The 23,915-nt window shown below is 45.9% G+C and overlaps 1 protein-coding gene across 4 annotated transcripts in view; it reads right to left on the reverse strand.

Annotated features, from left to right (window-relative positions):
* SLC5A11 (solute carrier family 5 member 11) overlaps nucleotides 1-23,915 on the reverse strand; it is a 61,390-nt gene that overhangs the window by 10,320 nt on the left and 27,155 nt on the right. For 3 of the 4 annotated variants that reach the window (XM_039477907.2, XM_039477908.2, XM_074381909.1), the window contains 7 exons: nucleotides 20,298-20,402; nucleotides 19,372-19,431; nucleotides 16,198-16,302; nucleotides 14,615-14,720; nucleotides 11,961-12,041; nucleotides 9,687-9,892; nucleotides 1,118-1,253 (listed from right to left, as the gene is read on the reverse strand). In XM_039477907.2, coding sequence (XP_039333841.2) covers nucleotides 1,118-1,253; nucleotides 9,687-9,892; nucleotides 11,961-12,041; nucleotides 14,615-14,720; nucleotides 16,198-16,302; nucleotides 19,372-19,431; nucleotides 20,298-20,402 — 799 coding nt within the window. Of the gene's footprint in view, nucleotides 1-1,117; nucleotides 1,254-9,686; nucleotides 9,893-11,960; nucleotides 12,042-14,614; nucleotides 14,721-16,197; nucleotides 16,316-19,371; nucleotides 19,432-20,297; nucleotides 20,403-23,915 lie in introns of those variants that run through there. The other variant, XM_074381910.1, reaches the window with a different exon arrangement.

Here is a 23,915-nt window from a genome sequence, read left to right on the forward strand (position 1 = left end):
ATAAATGCTGGTGAAGATGTGAAGAAGGGAACTCTCATACATCGTTGGTGGAGATGTAAATTACTACAGCTAGTATGGAAAACTGTATGGAGGCTCCTCAAAAAACTAAGAGTGGAACTACCCTATGATCCAGCAATCCTGCTACTGAGCCCGATACGGTTTGGCTCTGTGTCCCCACCCAAATCCCGTCTCAAAGTGAGTCGAGGGAGGGAGGTGATTGGATCATGGAGGCAGTTCAGGGAACTACTCTGGAACCACAAGACCTTAACTTAATGGTTTCAAAAATACATAGTTGAGGCAAGATCCCAGTTGAGTCTCCACTCAATCTGGCCTAGGATACCTATAGAACTTGCCTGTTGAACGAGTGTTGAGAAACAGCATAGAGTCAATAGATGCCTAGATAGAGATCTCATCACTAGAAAAGGACTCTATGGCCAGGTGTGGTGGCTCATGCCTGTAATCCCAGAATTTAGGGAGGCCAAGGCAGGAGGACAACTTGACGCCAGGAGTTCAAGACCAGCCTGGGCAACATAGCAAGACTGCATCTCTACTTTTTTTTTTTTTTTTTTTTGAGACAGGGTTTCACTTTTGTTGCCCAGGCTGGAGTGCAATGGCACTATCTTGGCTCACTGGAACCTCTGCCTCCCGGGTTCAAGCAATTCTCCTGCCTCAGCCTCCCAAGTAGCTGGGATTACAGGTGCGTGCCACCATGCCCAGCTAATTTTTGTACTTTTAGTTAAGATGGGGTTTCACCATGTTGACCAGGATGGTCTCGATCTCTTGACCTCGTGATCCACCCACCTTGGCCTCCCAAAGTGCTGGAATTATAACATCTCTACTTTTTAAAAAAACTAGCCAGGCATGTGGTGCATACCTGCAGCTGCAGCCACTCAAGAGACTGAGGTGGGAGGATTGCTTGAGCTCAGTAGTTTAAAGTTACAGTGAGCTATGACTGCACCACTGCACTTTTAACCTGAATGACAGAATTAGACTCTGTCTTAAAAGAGAGAAAAGACTGTAGTCACATTCTCTTGAGGCTTCTGATACTAGGTTTAGAACAATTCACAGGGTCTGAGACTCACATACTGATGACCTCTTCCCCCAACTGTGTTGTCACCTGGGAAGAGAATGCGGCTGGCCATCCCAGGGAACACCATTATGAAGAGGGGCAGCACTTTCAGGTACGCGGCCATCAGAGCACCTCCTTTGGCATGGGACAGGTTCTTGGCAGCCAGAGTCCGCTGGACAATCACCTGGAAAAGAGCAGGTGGGTTGGAAACTGGGAATACTGATATGGTTTGGCTGTGTCCCCACCCAAATCTCATCTTGAATTGTAGTTCCCATAATTCCCACATGTTTCGGGAGGGATGGGATGGAAGATAATTGAATCATGGGGGCGGTTCCCTCCGTACTGTTATCATGGTAGTGAATATGTCTCAGGAGATCTGATGCTTTTAAAAGGGGAAATCCCTTTTGCTTGGCTCTCATTCTCTCTTTACCTGCTGCCATCCATGTAAGATGTGACTTACTCCTCTTTGCTCTTCTGCCATGATTGTGAGACCTCCCCAGCCATGTGGAACTGTGAGTCCATTAAACCTCTTTCCTTTATAAATTTTGCAGTCTCAGGTAGGTCTTTATCAGCAGTGTGAGAACAAACTGTATTAAGAGACTTTCTCTTAAGGCAAACAGGGTGTGTATAGTCTCTTGGAGGTGTAGGAGACTTAGGATCTTGGTTTGCCAAGCTTCTCTTTGAGGAAACATGTCTTTCCTATGCTGAGTTCCTGTGGTCTAATTTGGGTAGCTATGACACCCATCCCATTCCCTCCCTACTCCTTTATCCATGAGTTACACCTGGCCAGTTAGAGTTCTCCACAGAATTATTCCACCTCTCTGGCTACCATGATCCATTAAGGAAAAGAACATTCCCAAGGCAATCCAACCACAGCTCTCCATGGAACTTCTTTCTTAAAAAGGCAAAGGAGGCCAGGTTGTTGGGGAAAACAGCAATGGAGGAAGGGCTATGGAGTGCCCACATAACATGGTTACAAGTACTGGGAACAATAAACCAGGGCAACATGTGTCAGGCCTCTGGGGAGGCAAACTTCCCTAAGGCTTCATGTTCCAGGTGCAGAGTGAGCTTGACTCTGCTACAGTACATAACATGCTCAAGGACTTAAAACCCCTTTTGTAGCATTACAAAGTCACCAGACTTGTCGGCTCCCTGTGAGATTCACTCCCTCCAGCTGCACCTGGAATGCAGCCCATAGATAACCATGTGCTTCTGTGTTTCAGTTTCCCACAGAGCCGCCACTGCTAGCAGTCTTTAGAATGACGAGCCCAATTCCTGTTCAACAAAGATGGCTCCACCATCAGGCCACCACCTCCCCACTCTCACCCCACCATCTGCTGACTGCTCAAAGTGATTGTAATCAGTAAATACTGTGGGGAACCTAAGCTCAGGGCCCTCACTGCCTCCATTACAAGTGATGGTCCCTGGTCCCACTTTCATTTTTAAGCTGTCTTTTTCTCATTCCTTTTTTGCCACTGAACTTGGGGTACCCATGGGTGGGGTATGAGGGCTGGCTCCCTACATTCTGGTGCCCAACTGTGGGGGCTCAAGAATTTTGGTGAAGGCACACCTGAGCATGGTAAAGAGGAGGAATGACGGACAGAGGACTCCCAAGGACGAAACTGATCAGCTGTACAGGTGAGTAGGGCACTCGGAAGGATACCAGGGTAACAATGGGACCAGCTGAAAGCAAGTAGGTTACTTATTCACACTTAGTGAAGCACCTCTTAAAAAGAGTGGGAGTTAAAATGAGCACTAGCCGCTTGCTCTGTCCGTTGTTTTCAATGAGTCTGGGCTTTCTTACTCTGTTCTTCTGTTGCTGTCTTTGACTTTCATTGCTTTATCAAGAAGGAGCTGGGGAAGAAGGAGACTATAACTGGGAGGAGGAAATTAAAGACAACGCAGTTAAGAAAAAAGAAAAAATAAATGAGGAAAAAGGAGTCCGTCTGTCAGCCCCTCCTCAGTGTTTTATCAAGGAGTTGCCAGATCCACTGGACAATCCTCCATTAGAGGAATCAGAGGCCGTTTCAAAAGTGGAACTTGCTGCTCCAGCAGCAGCATCCAAGCCAACAGGCTCAGCCCAAGGCCAGCAAATGCTGCCTGGGCGCAGGAAGTGAGCAGCACAAGCGAAACGCCAGCAAAAGGCTGCAAGCAGCAAGCAGCCGCTGGGCGGGGCCAGCACAGCTGCCCTCCCGGGACCCTCGCTGCAGCCTCTGGTTCCATGGGTGTCCCACAGTAAAATTCTGTGTGTTCTTTGTAAACAGGTAACATCCAAAAATGTAACTCTCTGCTAAGGCTTAAGTAAAATTTATAATCTAATAATAACTACTGTGTTATCTCTAAGATAACTCTTAAAATCCAATTTAAGTAAAACAGTAACCTCTAAAGGGGAAAAAAAATTAGTTCACAAATTAGTTAAAAATCAATTAAAAGCTAAACATGTAAAACTGTGCACACCCTTTAAAGGAAAACTTTAAACCAAATTAAATAATATTAGTTAAGCTGAAAAGTAAAAATGTTAAGCCCATTCTTAGAAAGTAAAAGAAAATTGTATGTAAGGGTGGTAAAAAACATATGCATTAGACTGATTAGAAACAGTCTTTACTCACTAGTGAGTAACTGTTTTCAAAACAGCTGTGGTTTATTGTTCACAGTACTTGTAACCACTTTATGCAGGTACTCTGTAAGACCTTCCTCCATTTCCGATTCCCCCAGCACCAGGCACAGTGGCTCAAGCCTGTAATCCCAGCACTTTGGGAGGCCGAAGCAGGAGGATCGCTTGAGGCCAGGAATTTGAGACCAGCCTGGGCAACATGGTGAAACCCCATCTCTATAAAAAATACAAAAATTAGCCAGGCACACTGGCACACACTTGTAATCCGAGCTACTTGGGAAGCTGAGATAGGAGAATCGCTTGAACCCAGGAGGCAGAGGTTGCAGTGAGCCGAGATCGCACCACTGTACTCCAGCCTGGGCCACAGAGCAAGACTCTGTCTCAAAAAGGAAAAAAAAAAAAAAAAAAAGGCAAAGGAAAGAGGTCTCCTAACCCCTGGTGCCTCCTTTGCAATTGCTAACTGTGAAGGTGGCACAGAGCTGCTGGCTGCATCCCTGCCATCATATGGGAAGGCCTGTTTGAAACTAAGTCACCACAGAGGAAAGAAAACCAGGAAATGTAGAGGTGTTTGATGATGTAGTGTCAGAGACAGGCCGTCTGGGTTCAAATACTCCTTCCCCGCTTCCCACCTATCTGATCTTGGGCAAGCAACTTCACTTCTCTTGGCCTCTGTTTCCTCATCTATGAAATGAGCATAATATCAGGGCAGTTTTGACAATTACAGAAGTAAAAGCACTTAGAATACTTAGAATATGACACACAGTAACTGCTTCATAAATATTAGTTGTTACCACTGTCGTTAGCCACCTCTGGACTTCCCCATCATGTAAGTTTTTAAAAATGCCTTTTTTTTTAGAGATGGGGTCTCACTCTGTTGCCTAGGCAGAGGTGCGATGATGTGATCATAGCCCAGCCTCAAAGTCCTGGGCCCAAATGATCCTCCCACCTCAGCCTTCAAGCAACTGGGACAACAGACATGAGCCACTACACCCAGCTCATTAAAAATTTTTTATTTAGAGATGGAGTCTTTACTGTGGCAGCTGAGCTTGAACCCCTCACCTCAAACTATATTGCGGAGGCTGGTCTTGGACCCCTGGCCTCAAACAATCATCCTGCCTCAGCCTCCCAAGTAGCTGTGTCACCATGCCTGGCTAAATTTTGTGTTTGTCTTTACTTTTTGTACAGTCAGACTCTCACTATGTTGCCCAGGCTGGTCTCCAACTCCTGACATCAAACAGTCCTCCTGCCTCAGCCTCCCAAAATGCTGGGATTATAGGCGTGAGCCACCACACCCAGAAAAAACAAAAAAGAGTCTTTTTATGCTTAAAGTATTTTTTTTCACACAAACAACTAAACAAATCCTCACTAAATCATCAAAGAACCCTAAATGGGAAGCATGTGGTGAGGTAGGACTTGCTGCAAACTCCATACCACAGCCCCAATAATTATTTTGGATTTCACAGCACATTTTCGTGGGGAGAGAGATGTCACCTTGGGCAGTGTTTCATCTGCAGAATCCATGGGACCGAACCTTGTCAGAGACAGTTGCCTGAAGACATCCGTATGCTTGAGGACAGTGTGAGATATGCAGCTTTTGCTAATGACCTAACTGCATTAACGGTTACACTGGATTTGGTGGACACGTTTCAAGGACAGGTCCATACCCACTGGACGAAACACATTCAGCCAGTCAGAACTCAAAAAAGCTCTGGCTGTCCAACTGAGGGGTTTTCTTTTCTTTTCTTTTCTTTTCTTTCTTTTTTTGAGATGGAGTCTCGCTCTGTCACGCAGGCTGGAGTGCCGTGGTGAGATCTTGGCTCACTGCAGCCTCTACCTCCTGGATTCAAGTGATTCTCCTGCCTCAGCCTCCCAAGTACTGGGATTACAGGAGCCTGCCACCATGCCTGGCTAATTTTTGTATTTTTAATAGAGATGGGGTTTCACCATGTGGCCCAGGCTGCTCTCAAACTCCTGACCTCAAGTGAGCCACCCACCTGAGCCTCCTGCAGTGCTGGGATTACAGGCATGAGCCACCATGCCAGGCTGGGTCTGTTTTCTGTAACCATCAGATCCTAAAAGGGAGAGTAGTCAGATGGTGCTTCTTTTTCTTTTTTCTTTTCTTTTCTTTTCTTTTCTTTTTTTTTTTTGAGGCAGAGTCTCAGGGTCTCAGGGTCTCACTCGGTCACCGAGATTGGAGTGCAGTGATGCGATCATGGCTGACTGCAGCTTTGAACTCCAGTGCTAAAGTGATCCTTCCACCTCAACATCCCAAGTAGCCGGGACCACAGGCATACACCACCAGACCCAGCTATTAATAATTTTTTATTTTTTATTTTTAGAGATGAGGTCTTGCTATGTTACCCACTGGTTTCAAACTCCTGGGCTCAAGCAATTCTCTCCTCTCAGCCTCCCAAAGTGCTGGGATTATAGGTGTGAGCCACGGTGCCCGGCCAAGTGGTTCTTAAAAAGTAACATCTCAGCTGCAGGGAAAAAAGTGAGCTAAGAGGAATGAAAATGCAACCTGAATATGTGTTTCAGGAGGAGGGGCCATGAGTAGCTGTGTCAGCATCTGTTAGGGCATATGTCATCTAGTGACCTTATCTTTTCTTGCTTTTTCCACAATAATCATGTACCAATTTTCCCTTCCTTGGGGTGGGAAAGGAGGAGGGAGAGCTGTCATGGGTGTGGAGCACCGTGACCAGGGAGTAGGCGTCTGCACAGAAATGCAGCTGGTGCGGATCCAATAGGTGCGGTGCAGCGAATGAATGGAGCGATTTAAAGTGCAGACGGACTTAGGTGTGAATCCCCCCCACCAGCTGTCTGTGAGCTTGGACGAGTTCCTTAACCTCTCCAGGCCTCAGCTCTCTCATCTGTAAAATGGGAATGATAACTGTACTTGCTTTTGAGGTGTCTGGAAGCTCTTTTTTTTTCCTTTGGTTTTAAGAAACAGAGTTTAATAGGCAAGAAAGAAGGAAGAAGCTCCCCCGTACAGAGACAGAAGGAGGGGGGCTCCAAAGTCAAGAGGACTCTAGCAGCTTTTTAACAAAGAGAGCAGTTGTGATTATTGTCATTGTCACCATCACTGCTGTTGTTAGATGAAACCAGAGAAAGAAGTTCCAATAGGTCAATGAAATAGAAATAGAGGAGAGAAGGATTAGATAGTGGAAGCTGGATCAAAGAGCTGTAGGTCAGAAGTTTAGAAATCTGGCCAGGCATGGTGGCTCATGCCTGTAATCCCAGTACTTTGGGAGGCTGAGGCGGTTGGATCACTTGAGGCCAGGAGTTCAAGACTAGCCTGGCCAATATAGCGAAACCCTCTCTCTACAAAAAATACCAAAAATTAGCTGGGCATGGTGGTGCATGCTTGTAGTCTCAGCTACTCAGGAGGCTGAGGCATGAGAATTGCTGAAACTGGGAGGTGGAGGTTGCAGTGAGTCGAGATCGCACCACTGTACTCCAGCCTGGGCGACAGAGTGAGACTCTGTCTCAAACTAATAATAATCATAGATAATAAAAATAAATAATAAAAATTAGTTCAGAAATCTGAAAACAGTAAACATTGGTTCAGTAAAGGAAGGAGGAAGGTGGTCTTGGGGGAATACCTGGGCAGAAGTAATTGTTTCTGGCTTTTTCCTGGTGATAGAATGGGTCAATTGTCTCTTTTTATGTTTTTTTTGTTTTGTTTTGTTTTGTTTTTTGAGACAGAGTCTTGCTCTGTTGCCCAGGCTGGAATTACAGGCATGAGCCACCATGCCCAGCGTTATTTATTTATTTATTTATTTATTTATTTATTTATTGAGATGGACTCTTGCTCTGTTGCCTAGGCTGGAGTGTAGTGGCATGATAGCTCACTGCAACCTCCACCTCCCTAGTTCAAGTGATTTTCTTGCCTCAACCTCCGGAGTAGCTGGGATTACAGGCACCTGGCACCGAGCCTGGCTTATTTATTTTATTTTATTTTATTTTATTTTTACTAGAGACGGAATAGCACCATGTTGGCCAGGCTGGTCTCAAACTCCTGACCTCAGGTGACCCACCCGCCTCGGCCTCCCAAAGTGCTGGGATTAAAGCTGTGAGCCACCGTGCTTGGCCAGTTCTGTTAAATTTAAAGCCCATGATGTTAGCCTGGATCAGTCCTGTTTCTCACAGTCTCTCCCACCTGAGATTTGCTGAGGAGGGGAAGGGGGTCTCTCTCTTAAAGGGGCAGTACATGTGCATTGCTCTTATCACTGCTTGGTCCTTAGCTCTTCCCTCAAAGGAGGGCTGGCCATGGATGGGACCAGGGTTTCATTCTTGGTAAAGTCTCCTACATCAAATCAATGGTCCAACGCCATGATTATTGCTTTAATTAAACTCTCATCAGCCCTCACTACTGTGTAGTATAGCTCCCCAAATGGCACATAGATCTCTGATGTTTAATGTAACAGAAAAAGAATATTTGAACAAGTGATATATTCACTCACTTTAAAACCTGAGACAATATAATATGCAGTGAATTGGCTCCCATTCATCCTTCCCACCCTCCCTGCCTCCCTGCCCACAGGTATCCACTCCTCTTAGTTTTATACACATCCGTCCAGAGTTTATGCACACATAAGTAAATGAAAATGTTGATTCTATTCTCCCCACCCCCTGCTTTTTTTTTTTTTTTACACGAAGGGGCTTCTTGTAGACATGGTTCTGCTTTTTTATTTTCTCCTTTCTTTTTTCATACCATTTATGCCTCGGCTCTGGCTGTTCCTTCTGTTGCAAACTCTTCCTCCAAAAATCACAGGGCGCTCTCGCTCTTCTACAAATCTTTGCTCAAAGGTCACTTCTCAATGAAACCTCCCGTCCACACCCTACTTTATTTGAGACAGGGTCTTGCTGTCTTAAGTCTGTTGCCCAGGCTGGAGTACAGTGGTAAAATCTCAACTCACTGCAGTTTGACCTCCTGGGTTCTGGCGATCTTCCCACCTCAGCCTCCCGAGTAGCTGGGATTACAGGCGCACACCACCATGTCTGGCTAATTTTTAATTTTTTTGGTGGGGGGACAGGGTCTCATTAAGTTGCTCAGGCTGGTCTCAAACTCCTGGGCTCAAGTGAGCCTCCTGCCTCAGCCTCCCAAAGTGCTGAGATGACAGGTGTGAACCACTGGGCCGGCCTCACTTCATTTTAAATTGCACTCCCACACCCTCAGTCTCCTTGACTTCACTCTACTTTTTAAAATGACATTTATCATATTTTAACATCTCACATAATTTACTTACTGTCTCTCTGTCTACTCCCATTAGGAGAAGGGAAGCTCCATAAAGGGCAGAAAGCTTTGATTTATTAGCTGTTGGTTTTAAGTGCCCAGAGGAGTGTCTGGTACGTAGAGGATACCCAGTTGAAGAAATGATGTTCAATCGGAGTTATAACCCCTTAAAAATCATCTCCTTTGCTTACTGAATCTTCATAAAGCAGAATGTATTTGGCTGGGTGCAGTGGATCACACCTGGAATCCCAGCACTTCGGGAGGCTGAGGCAGGAGAATCACTTGAACACAGGAGCCTGAGAGCAGCCTGGCCAACATAGTGAAACCTGCATCTCTACTAAAAAATAAAGATAAAAAAAAATAGCTGGGCATGGTGTCATTTGCCTGTAGTCCCAGCTACTCAGGAGGCTGAAGTGGAAGGGTCTCTCAAGCCCAGGAGATGAAGGCTGCCGTGAGCTATGATCGTGCCTCTGACTTCCAGCCTGGGTGACAGTGAGACCCTGTCTCAGGAAAAAAAAAAAAAAAAAAAAGCATAATGTGTTGAGTTTTTCCCTTTGCAAATACCATCAGCTTTGGGTTTGTCATTCATATTCACAAAAGTTAGACATAAAATAGCATGTAGAGCAATGGAAAGCAGGAAGCAGTCAAGGAGGCAGGGAAAACACAAATGAGAGAAGAAATGGAGGAAGAAAAAAGCACCAACTTCAGCCACCCTAAGGCAAGAAACAAAGAGAAGGAAGGAGCTTGCTCAGGCCACTGTCCTGTACCTGATCCGTGCACCAGTACCAGAGGGACGGGATGGACATTCCAAATAGGACCCCTGGCCATGGGAGATCAGATGTCAGCGGATCTCGGAAAATATGGAAGGCATCTTCCCGGGGCAGCCCGCAGCTGCTGTTCTCACTTCGGTTGCTAGCCAGGGCCAAGAAGTACTTCTCCTTCAGGCCTTCCATCCCACCAACCGCAGCAAAACCTAGAATTCAGGGGAAGCCTGTTTGCCAGGGGAACTCAGCTAAGTCCGTGGCAAGTGATGAGCAGATGGTTGGAGACTGGTGAAATTCTAGTAAGAACAGAGCCACCAAAAAATGTTGATCCCCTTAAGGGTTCTTAACCTCCCCCCACCCACTTTTTTTTAACTTAAAACATAATAATAGAGTTTTATTGGACTATAACTGACCTAGCCATAAATTGCAAATATTTAAAGTGTAAAATCTGGTAAGTTTGACATCAGTATTCACCCATGAAACCTCCGCCACAAAGTAATGAATATCTAATCAAGTTTCTTTTCTTTTTTCTTTTTCTTTTGAGACAGTCTTGCTCTGTCACCCAGGCTGGAGTGCAGTGGTACGATCCTGGCTCACTGCCACCTCTGCCTCTCAGGTTCAAGTGATTCTCCTGCCCTAGCCTCCCAGGTAGCAGAGATTAAAGGCATGCACCACCAAGCCTGGTTAATTTTTGTATTTTTAGTAGAGATGGGGTTTCACCATATTGGCCAGGCTGGTTTCAAACTCCTGACCTCAATTGATTCTTCTGGCCATCGTCCCAGGCCATTGTATGTTGTTTAAGCCCATTGACTTCCCCCCAAAATAATTTACTACCTCCAAAAATCATCTATACTTGCCCTAAGAAGGGTGTCAATTATTTGTGACCTCAAACTCCTGGGCTTTAGCAATCCTCCTGCCTCAGCCTCCGGAGTAGTTAGGACTACAGGCATGCATCACCACATCCGGTGACTTTTTAAAGTTTTTTGTAGAGACAGATCTTGCTGTTGTCCAGGTTGGTCGTGAACTCCTAGGCTCAAGCAATTCTCCTGCCTCGACCTCCCAAAGTGCTGGGATTATAGGAGTGAGCCACTTTTTTAGTTCTTTTCAGAGAAATAGATATTGGGTGGGGTGAGATTGCTCCTGCCTATAATCCCAGCACTTTGGGAGGCCGAGGCAGGCAGATCACCTGAGGTCAGGAATTCAAGACCAGCCTGGTTCACATGGGGAAACCCTGTCTTTACTAAAAATACAAAAATCAACCACATATGCTGGTGTGTGCCTGTAATCCCAGCTACTCAGGAGGCTGAGGCAGGAGAATCACTTGAACCTGGGAGGCAGAGGTTGCAGTGAGCCAAGATCCTGCCACTGCACTCCAGCCTGGATGACAGAGTGAGATTCCGTCTCAAAAAAAAAGTCTGGGAGTGGTGGCTCATGCCTATAATTCCAGCATTTTGGGAGGCCGAGGCAGGTGGATTGCTTGAGCCCAGGAGTTTGAGACCAGCCTGGGCAACATGGTGAAACCCCATCTCTAAAAAAAAAATTGTAAAAATTAGCTTGATGTGGTGGTGCATACCTATGGGTCCAGCTACTTGGAGGCTTGAGCCCAGCAGGCAGAGACTGCAGTGAGACAAGATTGTCACTGCACTCCAGTCTGGGTGGCAGAGTGAGACCCTATCTCAAAGCAAACAAACAAAACCTTCTGTAAGAGCTGTCTCTTCATCTTCTTTTATTTATTTATTCTATTATTTTTCCATATTAGTATAGAAAGAGATTAATTTTTACTTAAACAAAAACAGTTCTAGGTAGGGTGGCTTTGGGAGGCTGAAGCAGGAGGATCACTTGAGGCCAGGAGTTTGAGATCAGCCTGGGCAACACAGTGAGACTTCGTCACTACAAAAAAACAAAATAATAAAACAATTAGCTGGACATAGTGGCTTATACCTGTAGTCCCAGCTACTCAGGAGGTTGAGGTGGGATAGTCATTTGAGCCCAGGAGCTCAAGGCTGCAGTGAGCTGTGATCCTGACACTTCAGCCTGAGTGACAGAGCAAGACCCTGTCTCAAAACAAAAAACGAAAACAGAAACAGTACGTTTCCACAGTAAGCACAGTTCTCTTCTAGCTAAAATAACTGTGCTTCAAACAAAGCACCCATGACAAAATTTCCCCCAGTAGTATGCTCCAGACAGCTGGGTTTGCCTCTCACAGTGATGAGAGTAGATATCCCTGCTTGAGAGAGGTGCTGTTGTCCACCCAAGTGACCCTGGGACCCCACTTACTGTAGCCCATCAAGGTGAGTGCTCCTATAAGCATGATCAGCGTCTGCAGAGCATCCGTGTAGATCACAGCAGCCAGGCCACCTGGTGGGATGAGCACAGAGGTGAGGCTCAGGAAGTCTGATGAGAAGGGGTTACTCTGGGTCACCAAGGGAACCTGGAAGGCCAGGACCCGACGGGAGATTTCGTGGTGCTGACTGATTGCAAAGATGGCCACGATCACTCCTCCCTGTGTGCATGCCCATTTTGCAATGTGACTTTGCTGCTCCTTTCATGATGAGGGAAATTGATTTCTCTGCTTCTCAAAGGGGCTTTGCCATGTGACTTGCTTTGACCAATAGAATATGGGGGAAGTGATATTGTGCCTCTCCAAGCCTGGGCCTCAAGGGTCCCTGCAGCTTCTGCACTTACTTTCCTGTTGACCTGAGACCATTTGCTTTAAGAAACCTGGACTAGGCTGGGCACCGTGGCTCACACCTGTAATCCCAGCAATTTGGGAGGCCGAGGCAGGCGGATCACGAGGTCAAGAGATTGAGACCATCCTGGCCAACAAGGTGAAACCGTCTCTACTAAAAAACAGAATCAGCCAGGTGTGGTGGCGCATGCCTGTAGTCCCAGCACTTTGGGAGGCTGAGGCAGGGGTTCGAGACGAGCCTGGCTCTACAAAAAATACAAAATATAGCCAGGTGTGGTGGGGCGTGCCTGTAATTCCAGCTACTCAGAAGGCTGAGACAGGTGAATCGCTTGAACCTGGGAGGTGGAGGTTGCAGTAAGCCGAGATCGCACCACTGCACTCCAGCCTGGGCAACAGAGCAAGACTTTGTCTCCAAAAAAAAATTAAACTTGGTTGAGATATGAAAAAATGCACATCATCACTAATCAGAAAAATGCACAGGCCGGGTGCAGTGGCTCACACCCGTAATCCCAGCATTTTGGGAGGCTGATGCAGCAGATCACTTGAGACCAGGAGTTCAAGACCAGCCTGGCCAACACAGTGAAACCCTGCCTCTACCAATAAATACAAAAATTAGCCAGGCATAGTGACTGGCACCGGTAGTCTCAGCTACTCAGGAGGCTGAGACAGAAGAATCACTTGAACGCAGGAGATGGAGGTTTCAGTGAGCCAAGATTATACCACTGCACTCCAGCCTGAGCGACAGAGGGAGACCCTGCCAGGAAAAAAAAAAAAGAAAGAAAGAAAGAAAAAGAAAAATACAAACCACTACCGCAATGAGATACTATCTTGCACCAGACAGAACAGCCTTATTTTTTTATTATTTTTTTTGAGACAAAGTTTCACTGTGTTGCCCAGGCTAGAGTGCAGTGGTGTGATCTTGGCTCGCTGCAACCTCCACCTTCTGGGTTCAAGTGATTCTCTTGCCTCAGCCTCCAGAGTAGCTGGGATTACAGGCGTGCGACAACACGCCCAGCTATTTTTTTATTTTTTATTTTTAGCAGAGATGGGTTTTCACCATGTTGGTTAGGTTGGTCTCCAACTCCTGACCTCAGGTGATCCACCTGCCTTGGCTTCCCAAAGTGCTGATATAGGCACGAGCCACCACACCTGGCCTGTCATTATTTATTGATTTCCTTGTTCATTGTTTGTCTCTCATCCTCACTTAAGTTCCTCTGGAGTAGAGATATTTGTCTTGTCTACATCTGTGCCTCACTCCCTAGCATAATGTCTGGCACATAGTTGGAAATGTATATACATATATGCATACAAGTATATGTAAATACATAATTTATAGATACAAGGTACATAATATATCGACACCAGGGGTGTGTGTGTGTCTGTGTATGCACACACACACAAGCACACACATATATATGGAATGAGTTACATTATGCCAAGAGGAGGCAGAGAAGGGTGAACATAGAGTGGAAGATAAGATAATGAATATTTAAAAACAGGTACTTCTCAAGGCCCTACTGTGTGCCAAGTACTCTTCTAGGATACAGGTGTAATGGGGACAGATGAGGTTATTTGCTCTCAGGCTTCAGGATTGAAGTAGTTTATTACCCAGCCTTGTATTGTGCCTGTGACTGCACATGGCTCAGCAGTTAGTAGGTGCTCAAGAAACAGTTCTGGGATACATGATCAGGAAAAAACATTATGCCATTGTGGTGTATTTTTAAAATGTTTTATCCTTTTTTTTTTTTTTTTTTTTTTTTTTTTGAGATGAAGTCTCACTCTATCACCCAGGCTGGAGGGCAGTGGCATGATCTTGGCTCACTGCAACCTCCGCCCCCCCAGGTTCAAGCAATTCTTCCACCTCGGCCTCCTGAGTAGCTGGCATTACAGGTGCCAGCCGCCACATCCAGCTAATTTTTGCACATTTAGCAGAGATGGGGTTTTGCCCTGTTGGTCTGGAATTCCTGATCTCAAGTGATCCACTTGCCTTGGCCTCCTCAAGTGCTGATATTGCAGGCATGAGCCACTGTGCCTGGCCTAAAATGCTTTTCCTTATCAGGCAGCCCTCTTCCTTTGGATAATGGTCAGGAGAAATCTTTTTATCTAGGGTAAAGAAGTGATGTTTCATGAATAAATGGGTCTTAGCATCATGGAACATGAGAAGATGGGCAAGGAGAAGATGGAGTGGCCCTCAGCCACTGCCCACTGCCCCTGCCAGGTGTTACCCTCCATTCAGTCTTACCAGCAACTGTGTATACAGCAGTGATGGCTAACAGCCCCACTATGGCCAGGTACAGATCCAGGTGCAAAGACTGCTGGATAAAGATGGCACCTGCATACATGTCTACCTGCAGAGAAAGGAAGTTGATGGATGAATGAATTAATGGACATTTGCGGCACAGGTTCCCTGGGATCAGGGCCTAGCCAGATTCTGCCAAACACAGAAGAGTCATGCATTGTCCCTTCTTCATCCATCGCATCCCAGATCAGGAGTCTTATGCTGGAGCCCTGCATGCCCTGGGCTAACACAGTAGCCTCCTCAGTGGTCTTCTTGCTTCTGCCTTTAGTCCTCTTATGCTCCATCCTCCACACTGCAACCTTCTTCAGACACCATCATGATCACATCATCCTTCTCCCCATTCAAACTCTTAAGTGACTCTCCCATTGCTCCCAAGATAAAGGCTAAATAAATAAGGCTAAATACTTCTTATTTCCAGTCCTCCAGAGACTTTGAAATATATCCCGCATTTCTCCAACAAGTCATGTGTACCTGGGCCTCCCAGATTTCATTTGTGCTGGTGCATCCATCTGGAGGGCCAATCCCCTTTCTCTAACTGGTAAGTTCCTCTGGGGATGTGACTTCCCCTAGGAGGCTTCCCACATCTGCAGCTTCCCACCAGACGGCAAGTGAACATTCTAGAAAGGAGCTTGTGTGTCTGTCCTGCAGTCTGGAGCTGGTGTAGAGTCACTTATTGTTTAGATTCAATGGAACCCCTTCTGCTCCCCCTCACCCCTTCCCATAGGATAAGCTCCTCCCTCCTCCCCAGCTGGAAGTGGAGACAGCTTCTCCTGAGGGGCAAGAGGTTGCCATACACCTGTTCTTTGCCACTTCCTAGGAGATCTGCCCATCCAAAAGTAAGGGTGGGGCAGATGCAATCAGCCATCAGCACATCTGATAAATAGCTGATCAATATCTAATTCCAGGAGGAAGAGAACAGTCCTATCCAAGGGTTGGCAGGGTTCTTGGAGTCCCATTGAGCAACCCACACCATCTTGAGATGTTGCCAAAGAAACTTTTGCAGGAGTAGGAGAGAAAGTCCTTCCCTCCTTTTCTCTACCTTTTCTCTTTTTTTTTTTTTTTTTTTGAGACAGAACCTTGCTCTGCTGCCCAGGCTGGAGTGCAGTGGTGTGATCTCAGCTCACTGCAACCTCCGCCTCCTGGGCTTAAGCAATTCTCCTGCCTCAGCCTTCCGAGTAGCTGGGACTACAAGTCTGCACCACCACGCCTGGATAACTTTTGTATTTTTTGGCAGAGGTGGGGTTTTGCCACGCTGGCCGAGCTTGTCTCGAACTCCTAACCTCAAGTGATACACCTGTCTCAGCCTCCCAAAGTGCTGAGATTACAGGCATGAGCCACTGAATCCTCCCATTTTCTCCCAGTTTTCTCCGTCCACACTAACCTCCCCCCAATCCCTTCTTCCTCTAAACTCCCTGCAGCCTACGAAAGAGGAGAAGGGATGGGGAGGAGACACTCCTGAGCAGTGATCTGTGCCTTATCTTCTTCCCATGCTGCATGGGTGTGGCCAGGCTGTGTCCCTGCCTTACCGAGATCTTGGTGAAGATGTAGATAAATAGGTAGAGTACCGCCAGGATGATAGGGATTCTGGTGCCACCAAAGCGCTTCCGTAGGTATTCTGGCATCGTGGTGACCTGAGGGCCAGAGCTGAGATTTCACCACCAGCTGACTTCACCACCAGCATGTGACCTTCCCACACCAGCCCTTCCCATCAGCTCCTGCCCATCCCTCAACTCAGAGGCACAGATGGTCTTCTTGGGAGTCTCAGTCAGAGACTTAAGAAGGGACAAGAGGGGCCCAGCACAGTTGGTTCTCATCACTTTGGGAGGCTGAGACAAGAGATCACTGGAGTCTAGGAGTTCGAGACCAGCCTGGGCAACATAGTGAAACCCCATTTCTACAAAAAATACACATTTAGTCAGGCGTGGTGGCAGGCGCCTGTAGTCCCAGCTACTCAGGTGGCCGAGGTGGGAGGATCACTTGAGCCTGAGCCCAGGAGGTCGAGGCTGCAGTGAGCCATGGTCATGCCTAAGTGACAGAGGAGATCCTGTCTCAAAAAATACACATAGTAGACAAAAATAAATTATTGGTGGATAATAGATTTAATTGCGAGGCCACATATGGTGGCTTACACCTGTAATGCTAGCACTTTGGCAGGCCAAGGTGGGAGGATTGCTTGAGCCCAGGAGCTCGAGACCAGCCTGGCCAACATCTCTATTGCTACAGTAAGACCCTCTCTCTCTCTCTCTCTCTCTCTCTATATATATATATATATATATATATAGAGAGAGAGAGAGAGAGAGAGAGAGAGAGAGAGTCTCACTCTGTCACCAAGGCTGGAGTGAAGTGGTGCGATCTTGGCTCACTGCAACCTCCACATCCAGGTTCAAGCGATTCTCCTGCCTCAGCCTCTCAAGTAGCTAGGACTACAGGCACCTGCCACCACGCCCAGCTAAATTTTTGTATTTTTAGTAGAGATGGAGTTTCATCATATTGGTCAGGCTGGTCTTGAACTCCTGACCTTGTGGTCCGCTCATCTCAGCCTCCCAAAGTGCTGGGATTACAGGACGTGAGCCACTGAGCCTACCCCCCCATCTCTATTTTTTTTTAAATAAAGACATATAACCTAATAAAAAAATGGGCAGAAGTCCTAAACAAGTTACTTCCTCAAAGAGGAAATCCAAACGGCCAGAAAATGTACAAAAAGAGTTGCCCATTAAAAGCAGTGAGATGGCTGGGTACAGTGGCTCCTGCCCATAATCCTAGCACATTGGGAGGCTGAGGTGGGAGGATCATCTGAGGTCAGTAATTGGAGACCAGCCTGGCCAACTTGGCAAATATCGTCTCTACTAAAAATACAAAAATTAGCTGGCCTCCCAGCTACTGGGGTGGGGCAGGGGGTGGGATGGGGCCTGCGTGAGACAGGAGAATTGCTTGAACCCAGGAGGCGGAGGTTGCTGTGAGCCTAGGGCATGCCACAGCACTCCACCCTGGGCGACAGAGTGAGACTCCCTTTCAAAAAAAATTTTTTAAAGCAGTGAGATACTACTACACATGCACCAAATTAGCAATAATTTTTAAGTTGGAGAATATGAAATATCATCAAGGATACAGTGAATTGCAGGCAAGGGAATTTTCATATGCTGCTGGTGGGAATATAGTCTCAGCCTACAGGCTCAAGTAATCCTAATCCTCCCACCTCAGCCCCTTGAGTATCTCAGACTATTTAGGTGTGGATCACCACACCCAGCTAATTTTTGTATTTTTTGTAGAGGTGGGATTTTGCCATGTTGCCCAGGCTGGTCTCAAACTCCTGGCCTCAAGCAATCCATCAAACTTGGCCTCCCAAAGTGCCGGGATTACATATATGAGCCACCATGCCCAGCCTACTTTGTGTATTTTTTAACATTTCCATTATAAAAAGTTAAAATCAGTTATTGCTTTTGAACAGCACTGTGATACTGTGTGATCTTGCCATGTGCAGTAGAACGTCCAGAACAGAGTTAGGTTTAGAAAGTATGAATGATGCAAATGAGATCATAGATGATTTTTTAAAAATTGCTTTTCAAAGAGTCAAAAGCAGCATTAGTTTGCACTAAAACGTTGACATTTTGTACCAGTCAAAAATAGCTCAATTATTATAGTTTTGTATGCAAAGGAAGAAAAAAAATCACAAAATCATGTATATATAATTTAAATATATATATATATACTTTTTTTTTTTGAGACAGGGCTGGAGTGCAGTGGCATGATCTCAGCTCACTGCAAACTGCAACCTCTGCCTCCCGGGCTCAAGTGATTCTCATACCTCCTCAGTCTCCTGAGTATCTGGGATTACAGGTGCATACCACTATGCCTGGCTAATTTTTGTATTTTTTTTAGTAGGGATGGGTCTTCACCATGTTGCCCAGTCTGGTCTCAAACTCCTGGGCTCAAGTGATCCACGCACCTTGGAAAGTGCTGGGATTACAGGCACGAGCTATATACTTTTTGTTGTTGTTGTTGTTTTGTTTTTTGTAAAGAGCAGGAACATAGGCTGGGCATAGTGGCTCATGCCTGTAATTCCAGCTACTCAGATTGGGAGGCTGAGGTGGGCAGATCACTTGAGCCCAGGAGTTTGAGACAAGCCTGGGCAACAACATGGTGAAATTTTTGTATTTTCAACTAAAAAAAAAATACAAAAATTAGCTGGGCATGGTGGCATGCACCTGTGGTCCCAGCTGCTGGGGAAGCTGAGGTGGGAGGATTGCTTGTGACCAGGAGGCGGAGGCTGCAGTGAGCCCAGATTGCACCACCCCATTCCATCCTGGAGACAGAGCGAGAAGCTGTCTAAAAAAAAAAAAAAAAAAAAAAAAGAGCAGAAACATGGTGTGATTTAAACATTTTTAAACATTTAAAAGAAATTGTGAGCTTTACATTTGTGTTTTGTTATTGGCAATTTTTGGACTCCATATTTTTTCCAGCCTCCAAATACCCTCTGTGTACCTTGGATATTGGGGACTGGGGGACGTGCTACAGACTGGGTTCCTCATTGTCTCACCTGTGAATCATCCCTCCTTTTCACTGGGGCCTCTGAGTGGCAATCTGATGGATGACCATAGGCAGGAGGGAGGGATCACAGAATGAGGGAGGGACTGCAGGGCTGATATTCCCAAAGCATCTTTCAATTCTACAGCATCCCAATGCCCCCCTCCCCAACTCACCTGACCAGCAATGTAGATGGGGAGGAAGATCCAGGCCAACATCAGCACAGAAAACAAGCCCTGCTCAAGAAAACACAGTCAGGACTTGGCCCCAGCTCATGACAAGGTGCCCATTTAAATTTCCCTCTGTGCCGTGAGGCAGCCTGGCCTGAATTCCACCTGTGGTGTAGTCTCTTACTTGCTGAGTGATTCTCCTTCGCTGGCCTTCATATTTCCTTTTTTTTGGAGATGGAGTCTCACTCTTGTTGCCCAGGCTGGAGTGCAGTAGTGCGATCTCGGCTCACTGCAACCTCCGCCTCTCAGGTTCAAGCATTTCTCCTGCCTCAGTCTCCCAAGTAGCTGGGATTATGGCATCCTCCATTATGCCTGGTTAATTTTTCATGTTTTTAGTAGAGATGAGGTTTCACCATGTTGGACAGGCTGGTCTTAAACTCCTGACCTCAGGTGATCCTCCCGACTTGGCCTCCCAAAGTGCTGGGGTTACAAGCATGAGCCACCGTGTCTGGCCCCACAATTCTATTTTTTTTTTTTTTTTTTTTTTGAGACGGAGTTTCGCTCTTGTTACCCAGGCTGGAGTGCAATGGCGCGATCTCGGCTCACTGCAACCTCCGCCTCCTGGGTTCAGACAATTCTCCTGCCTCAGCCTCCTGAGTAGCTGGGATTATAGGCACGCGCCACCATGCCCAGCTACTTTTTTGTATTTTTAGTAGAGACGGGGTTTCACCATGTTGACCAAGATGGTCTCGATCTCTTGACCTCGTGATCCGCCCGCCTCGGCCTCCCAAAGTGCTGGGATTACAGGCTTGAGCCACCGCGCCCGGCCACCATTCTATTTTTAAAGTGCAGGGCATTCACACAACTTTCCCCTGAGATCTACCTATGAGGTAGAGGCAAGATGTCATCTATGCCCTGGGTAAAATACTTACATTAAGCTCATAAGCTGACACAGAAAGGCCTGTAGCAGCACCTGACCCTGCCAGGCCAATGAAATGTCCACTTCCAACATTGCTGGCAAACAAGGATGCACCCACCTGTGGGGAGATGGATAGGTCAGATCTTGGGGACAAAGTCGAGGGTAGCTGCTCCCCTCCCCCAATTCTTTCCATGCTCCAAAGGGACAGAGAAGAGAAGTGGAGGAAGGCAGGGCCATCCCTACCTATCTGTCATCTTTGTTTAATTAGAATGAGTTTCTCCTTCCCTAAGACTCTTACTTGGTCAGAGTCCACTTGTCAGAAATTGGTAGATAAATATTCACGTCTACAGCACCTAAAATGCAGATCGCACCCCCTACGGTTGTGCATTGCACAGCTTGAACAACTGTATGCAGCATGCCTGTGGAGGCTGGGGGGAAGATGACAGGTATTATAGAAAGTGATTCATGGCGAGAATCAGGAAGCCTGTGTTACTCCCAAAATCAGTTTCTAACTTAGCAAAGAAGACAGTCCTCCTGGTAGAGCACTCAATGGCTAATGCTGTACTTGATGACTCCAATCCCTGGTCTCAGTTGATTGGTCTTGACAGGCCTGGGTGCCTGGCCCAAGGTGGGCAAATTACATTCTCTTTCCTCAGAATTTGGAACTGGGACATTGTCTCTGCTGGTCCCTTGGACTGGAGATGTGTAAACCAGGGAGGTGTGTGAAGGGGTGGTGTGGAGGCACGTTTCACCACGTGCTGTTCATCACTGCCAGTTCAGAGAGGGGAGTATGAAGACATGCACAGAAAGGTAGGTCCAGCTGGGCACTCTGGCTCACTTCTGTAATCCCAGCACTTTGGGAGTCCAAGGTGGATGGATCACTTGAGGTCAGGAGTTCAAGTTCAGCCTGGTCAACATGGTGAAACCCCGCCTCTACTAAAAATACAAGTTAGCCGAGCGTGGTGGCACATGCCTGTAATCCTAGCTATTCAGGAGGCTAAGGCAGGAGAATTGCTTGAACCTGGGAGGTGGAGGTTGCAGGGAGCCAAGATTGCGCCACTGCACTCCAGCCTGGGCAACAGAGACTCCGTCTGGAAAAAAAAGAAAAAGAAAAAAAAAAAAAAAAAAAGGCAGATCCAGTGAGGAGGGGAAAGGAGGAAGAGAGAAGAAAAAAAGGAGGCCGGGCACAGTGACTCACACCTGTATGTAATCCCAGCACTTTAGGAGGCCAAGGCGGGCAGATCACTTGAGGTCAGGAGTTTGAGACCAGTCTAGCCAATACGGTGAAACCCAGTCTCTACTAAAAATACAAAAATTAGCCAGGCATGGTGGCAGGTGCTTGTAGTCCCGGCTACTTGGGCAAGAGAATTGCTTGAACCCAGGAGGCAGAGGCTGGAGTGAGCCAAGATTGTGGCATTGCATTCCAGCCTGGGCAACAGAGTGAGACTCAGTCTCAAAAAAAAAAAAAAAAAGAAAGAAAGAAAGAAAGAAAGAAAAGAGAGAAAAGCACTGTTTCTGGCTGGGCGTGGTGGCTTGGGCCTGTAATCCCAGCACTTTAGGAGGCTGAGGCAAGCAGATCACATGACATCGGGAGTTCGAAATTAGCTTGACCAACAAGGAGCAAACCCACCTCTACTTAAAATACAAAATTAGCCAGGCGTGGTGGTGCATGCTTGTAATCCCAGCTACTCCGGAGGATGAGGCAGGAGAATCGCTTGAACCCGGGAGGTGGAGGTTGCAGTGAGCTGAGATCACGCCACTGCACTCCAGCCTGGGCGACAGAGCGAGACTCTGTCAAAAAAAAAAAAAAAAAAAAGTAGATCCAGTGAGGAGGGGAAAGAAGGGAGAGAGAAGAAAAAGGAGGAGGAGGAAGGGAAGGAAGAGAAGGTTGGAGGAAGAGAGGAGAGGAGGGAGAATTGTGAGAGGGACATTTTGCCTCCGTACTGACTTTCCCGTCTTTGCTTCTTATCAAATTCTATTTCATCGATCTATATGTTTATCCTTCTGTCAGTATCACACTCTCTTGATTACTGTAGCTTTGTAGTAAGTTAGTGTGAGTCCACCAACTTTATTCTTTTTCAAGATCGTTTTGGCCATTCTGGGTCCCTTGTGTTTTCATATGAATTTTAGGATCAGCCTGTCAATTTCTGCCAAAAAAAAAAAAAAAAAAAAAAGCAGAAATTTCGATGGGGATAGTGTTGAATCTACAGATCCATTGAGGGAATATTGCTGCTTTAGCAATATTAAGTTTTTGAATTCAAGAACTCAGGATGTCTTTTTAATTGGTTAGTTCTTTAAGTTTTTCCAGTGACTTTTCAGTGTATCAGCATTGTATCCTTTTGTCAAACTTATTCCTAAATACTTTATTTATTTATTTATTTTTGAAAGAAAGAAAGAAAAAGAGAAAGGGGGAGAGAGAACAGGAGTCTTGCTCTATTGCCCAGGCTGGAATGCAATCTAAAAATAGTTGTTAAAAACCTCTTTTATGCTGATAATTGTGCTCAACAGCGGAGACAGGAAGGAATAAGGGAAGAAAATAACAAAGAGCCAACCAATATTTCATTTAAATCTGTGAAATGCTATGCAAATGCTGAAGAGTGATTTACTTCCAATTATGTGGTCACTTTCAAAATAGGTGTAATGTGATACTGAGAAAAAAATATATGTTCTGTACACCTGGGGTGAAGAATTCTATAAATATTCACTGAGTTTACTTGTTCCAGGTCTGAGTTCAAATCATATATGTCCCTGTTAATTTTCTATCTCGATGATCCATCGAATATTAACAATGTGGTGTCAAAGTCTCCCGCTATTATTGTGCAGGAGTCCACGTCTCTTTATAAGTCATTAAGAACTTGTCTTATGTATCTGGGTGTTCCTATATTGGGTGCATATATATTTATGATCATTGACTCCTGCTGTTACATTGATCCTTTTACCATTATGTAATGTCCTTCTTTGTTTCTTTTAGTCTTTGTTACTATTAAAGTCTGTTTTGTCAGAGATAAAAGTTACAACTCCACTTTTCTTTTTCTTTTCTTTTTTTTGCTCTCCATTTGATTGGTAAGTCTTCCACCAACCCTTTGTTTTGAGTCTTTGTGTGTCCTTGCTTATGAGATGGATCTGGATACAGCAAACCGATGGATTTTGACTTTTTATTTAATTTGCCTGTCTGTGTCTTTGATTGGGGCATTTAATCCATTTAAATTTAGGATTAATATTGATATTTGTGAGTTTAATATTGTCGTTTAATGCTAGCTGGCTATTTTGCCCATTAGTTGATGTATATTCTTCATTATGGAGATACTCTTTATCTTTTGGTAAGTTTTTTGGATGACTGATACTGGTTGTTCCTTTCTGTGTGTAGTGCTTCCTTCAGAAGCTCTTGTAAAGCAGGCCTAGTGGTGGTGAAATCTCTGAGTGCTTGCTTGTTCAGGAAAAATTTTATTTTTCCTTCATTTATGAAGCTTAATTTGGCTGGATATGAGATTCTGGGTTAAAAATTCTTTTCTTTGAGGATATTGAATATTGACCCCCACTCTCTTCTAGTTTGTAGGGTTTCAGCTGAGAGATCTGCTGTGAGTCTGATAAGGTTCCCTTTATGGGTAACCTGACCTTTCTCTCTAGCTGC

The sequence above is a fragment of the Saimiri boliviensis genome, chromosome 12 (assembly GCF_048565385.1).
Source record: "Saimiri boliviensis isolate mSaiBol1 chromosome 12, mSaiBol1.pri, whole genome shotgun sequence".
Classification (NCBI taxonomy): Eukaryota; Metazoa; Chordata; class Mammalia; order Primates; family Cebidae; genus Saimiri; species Saimiri boliviensis.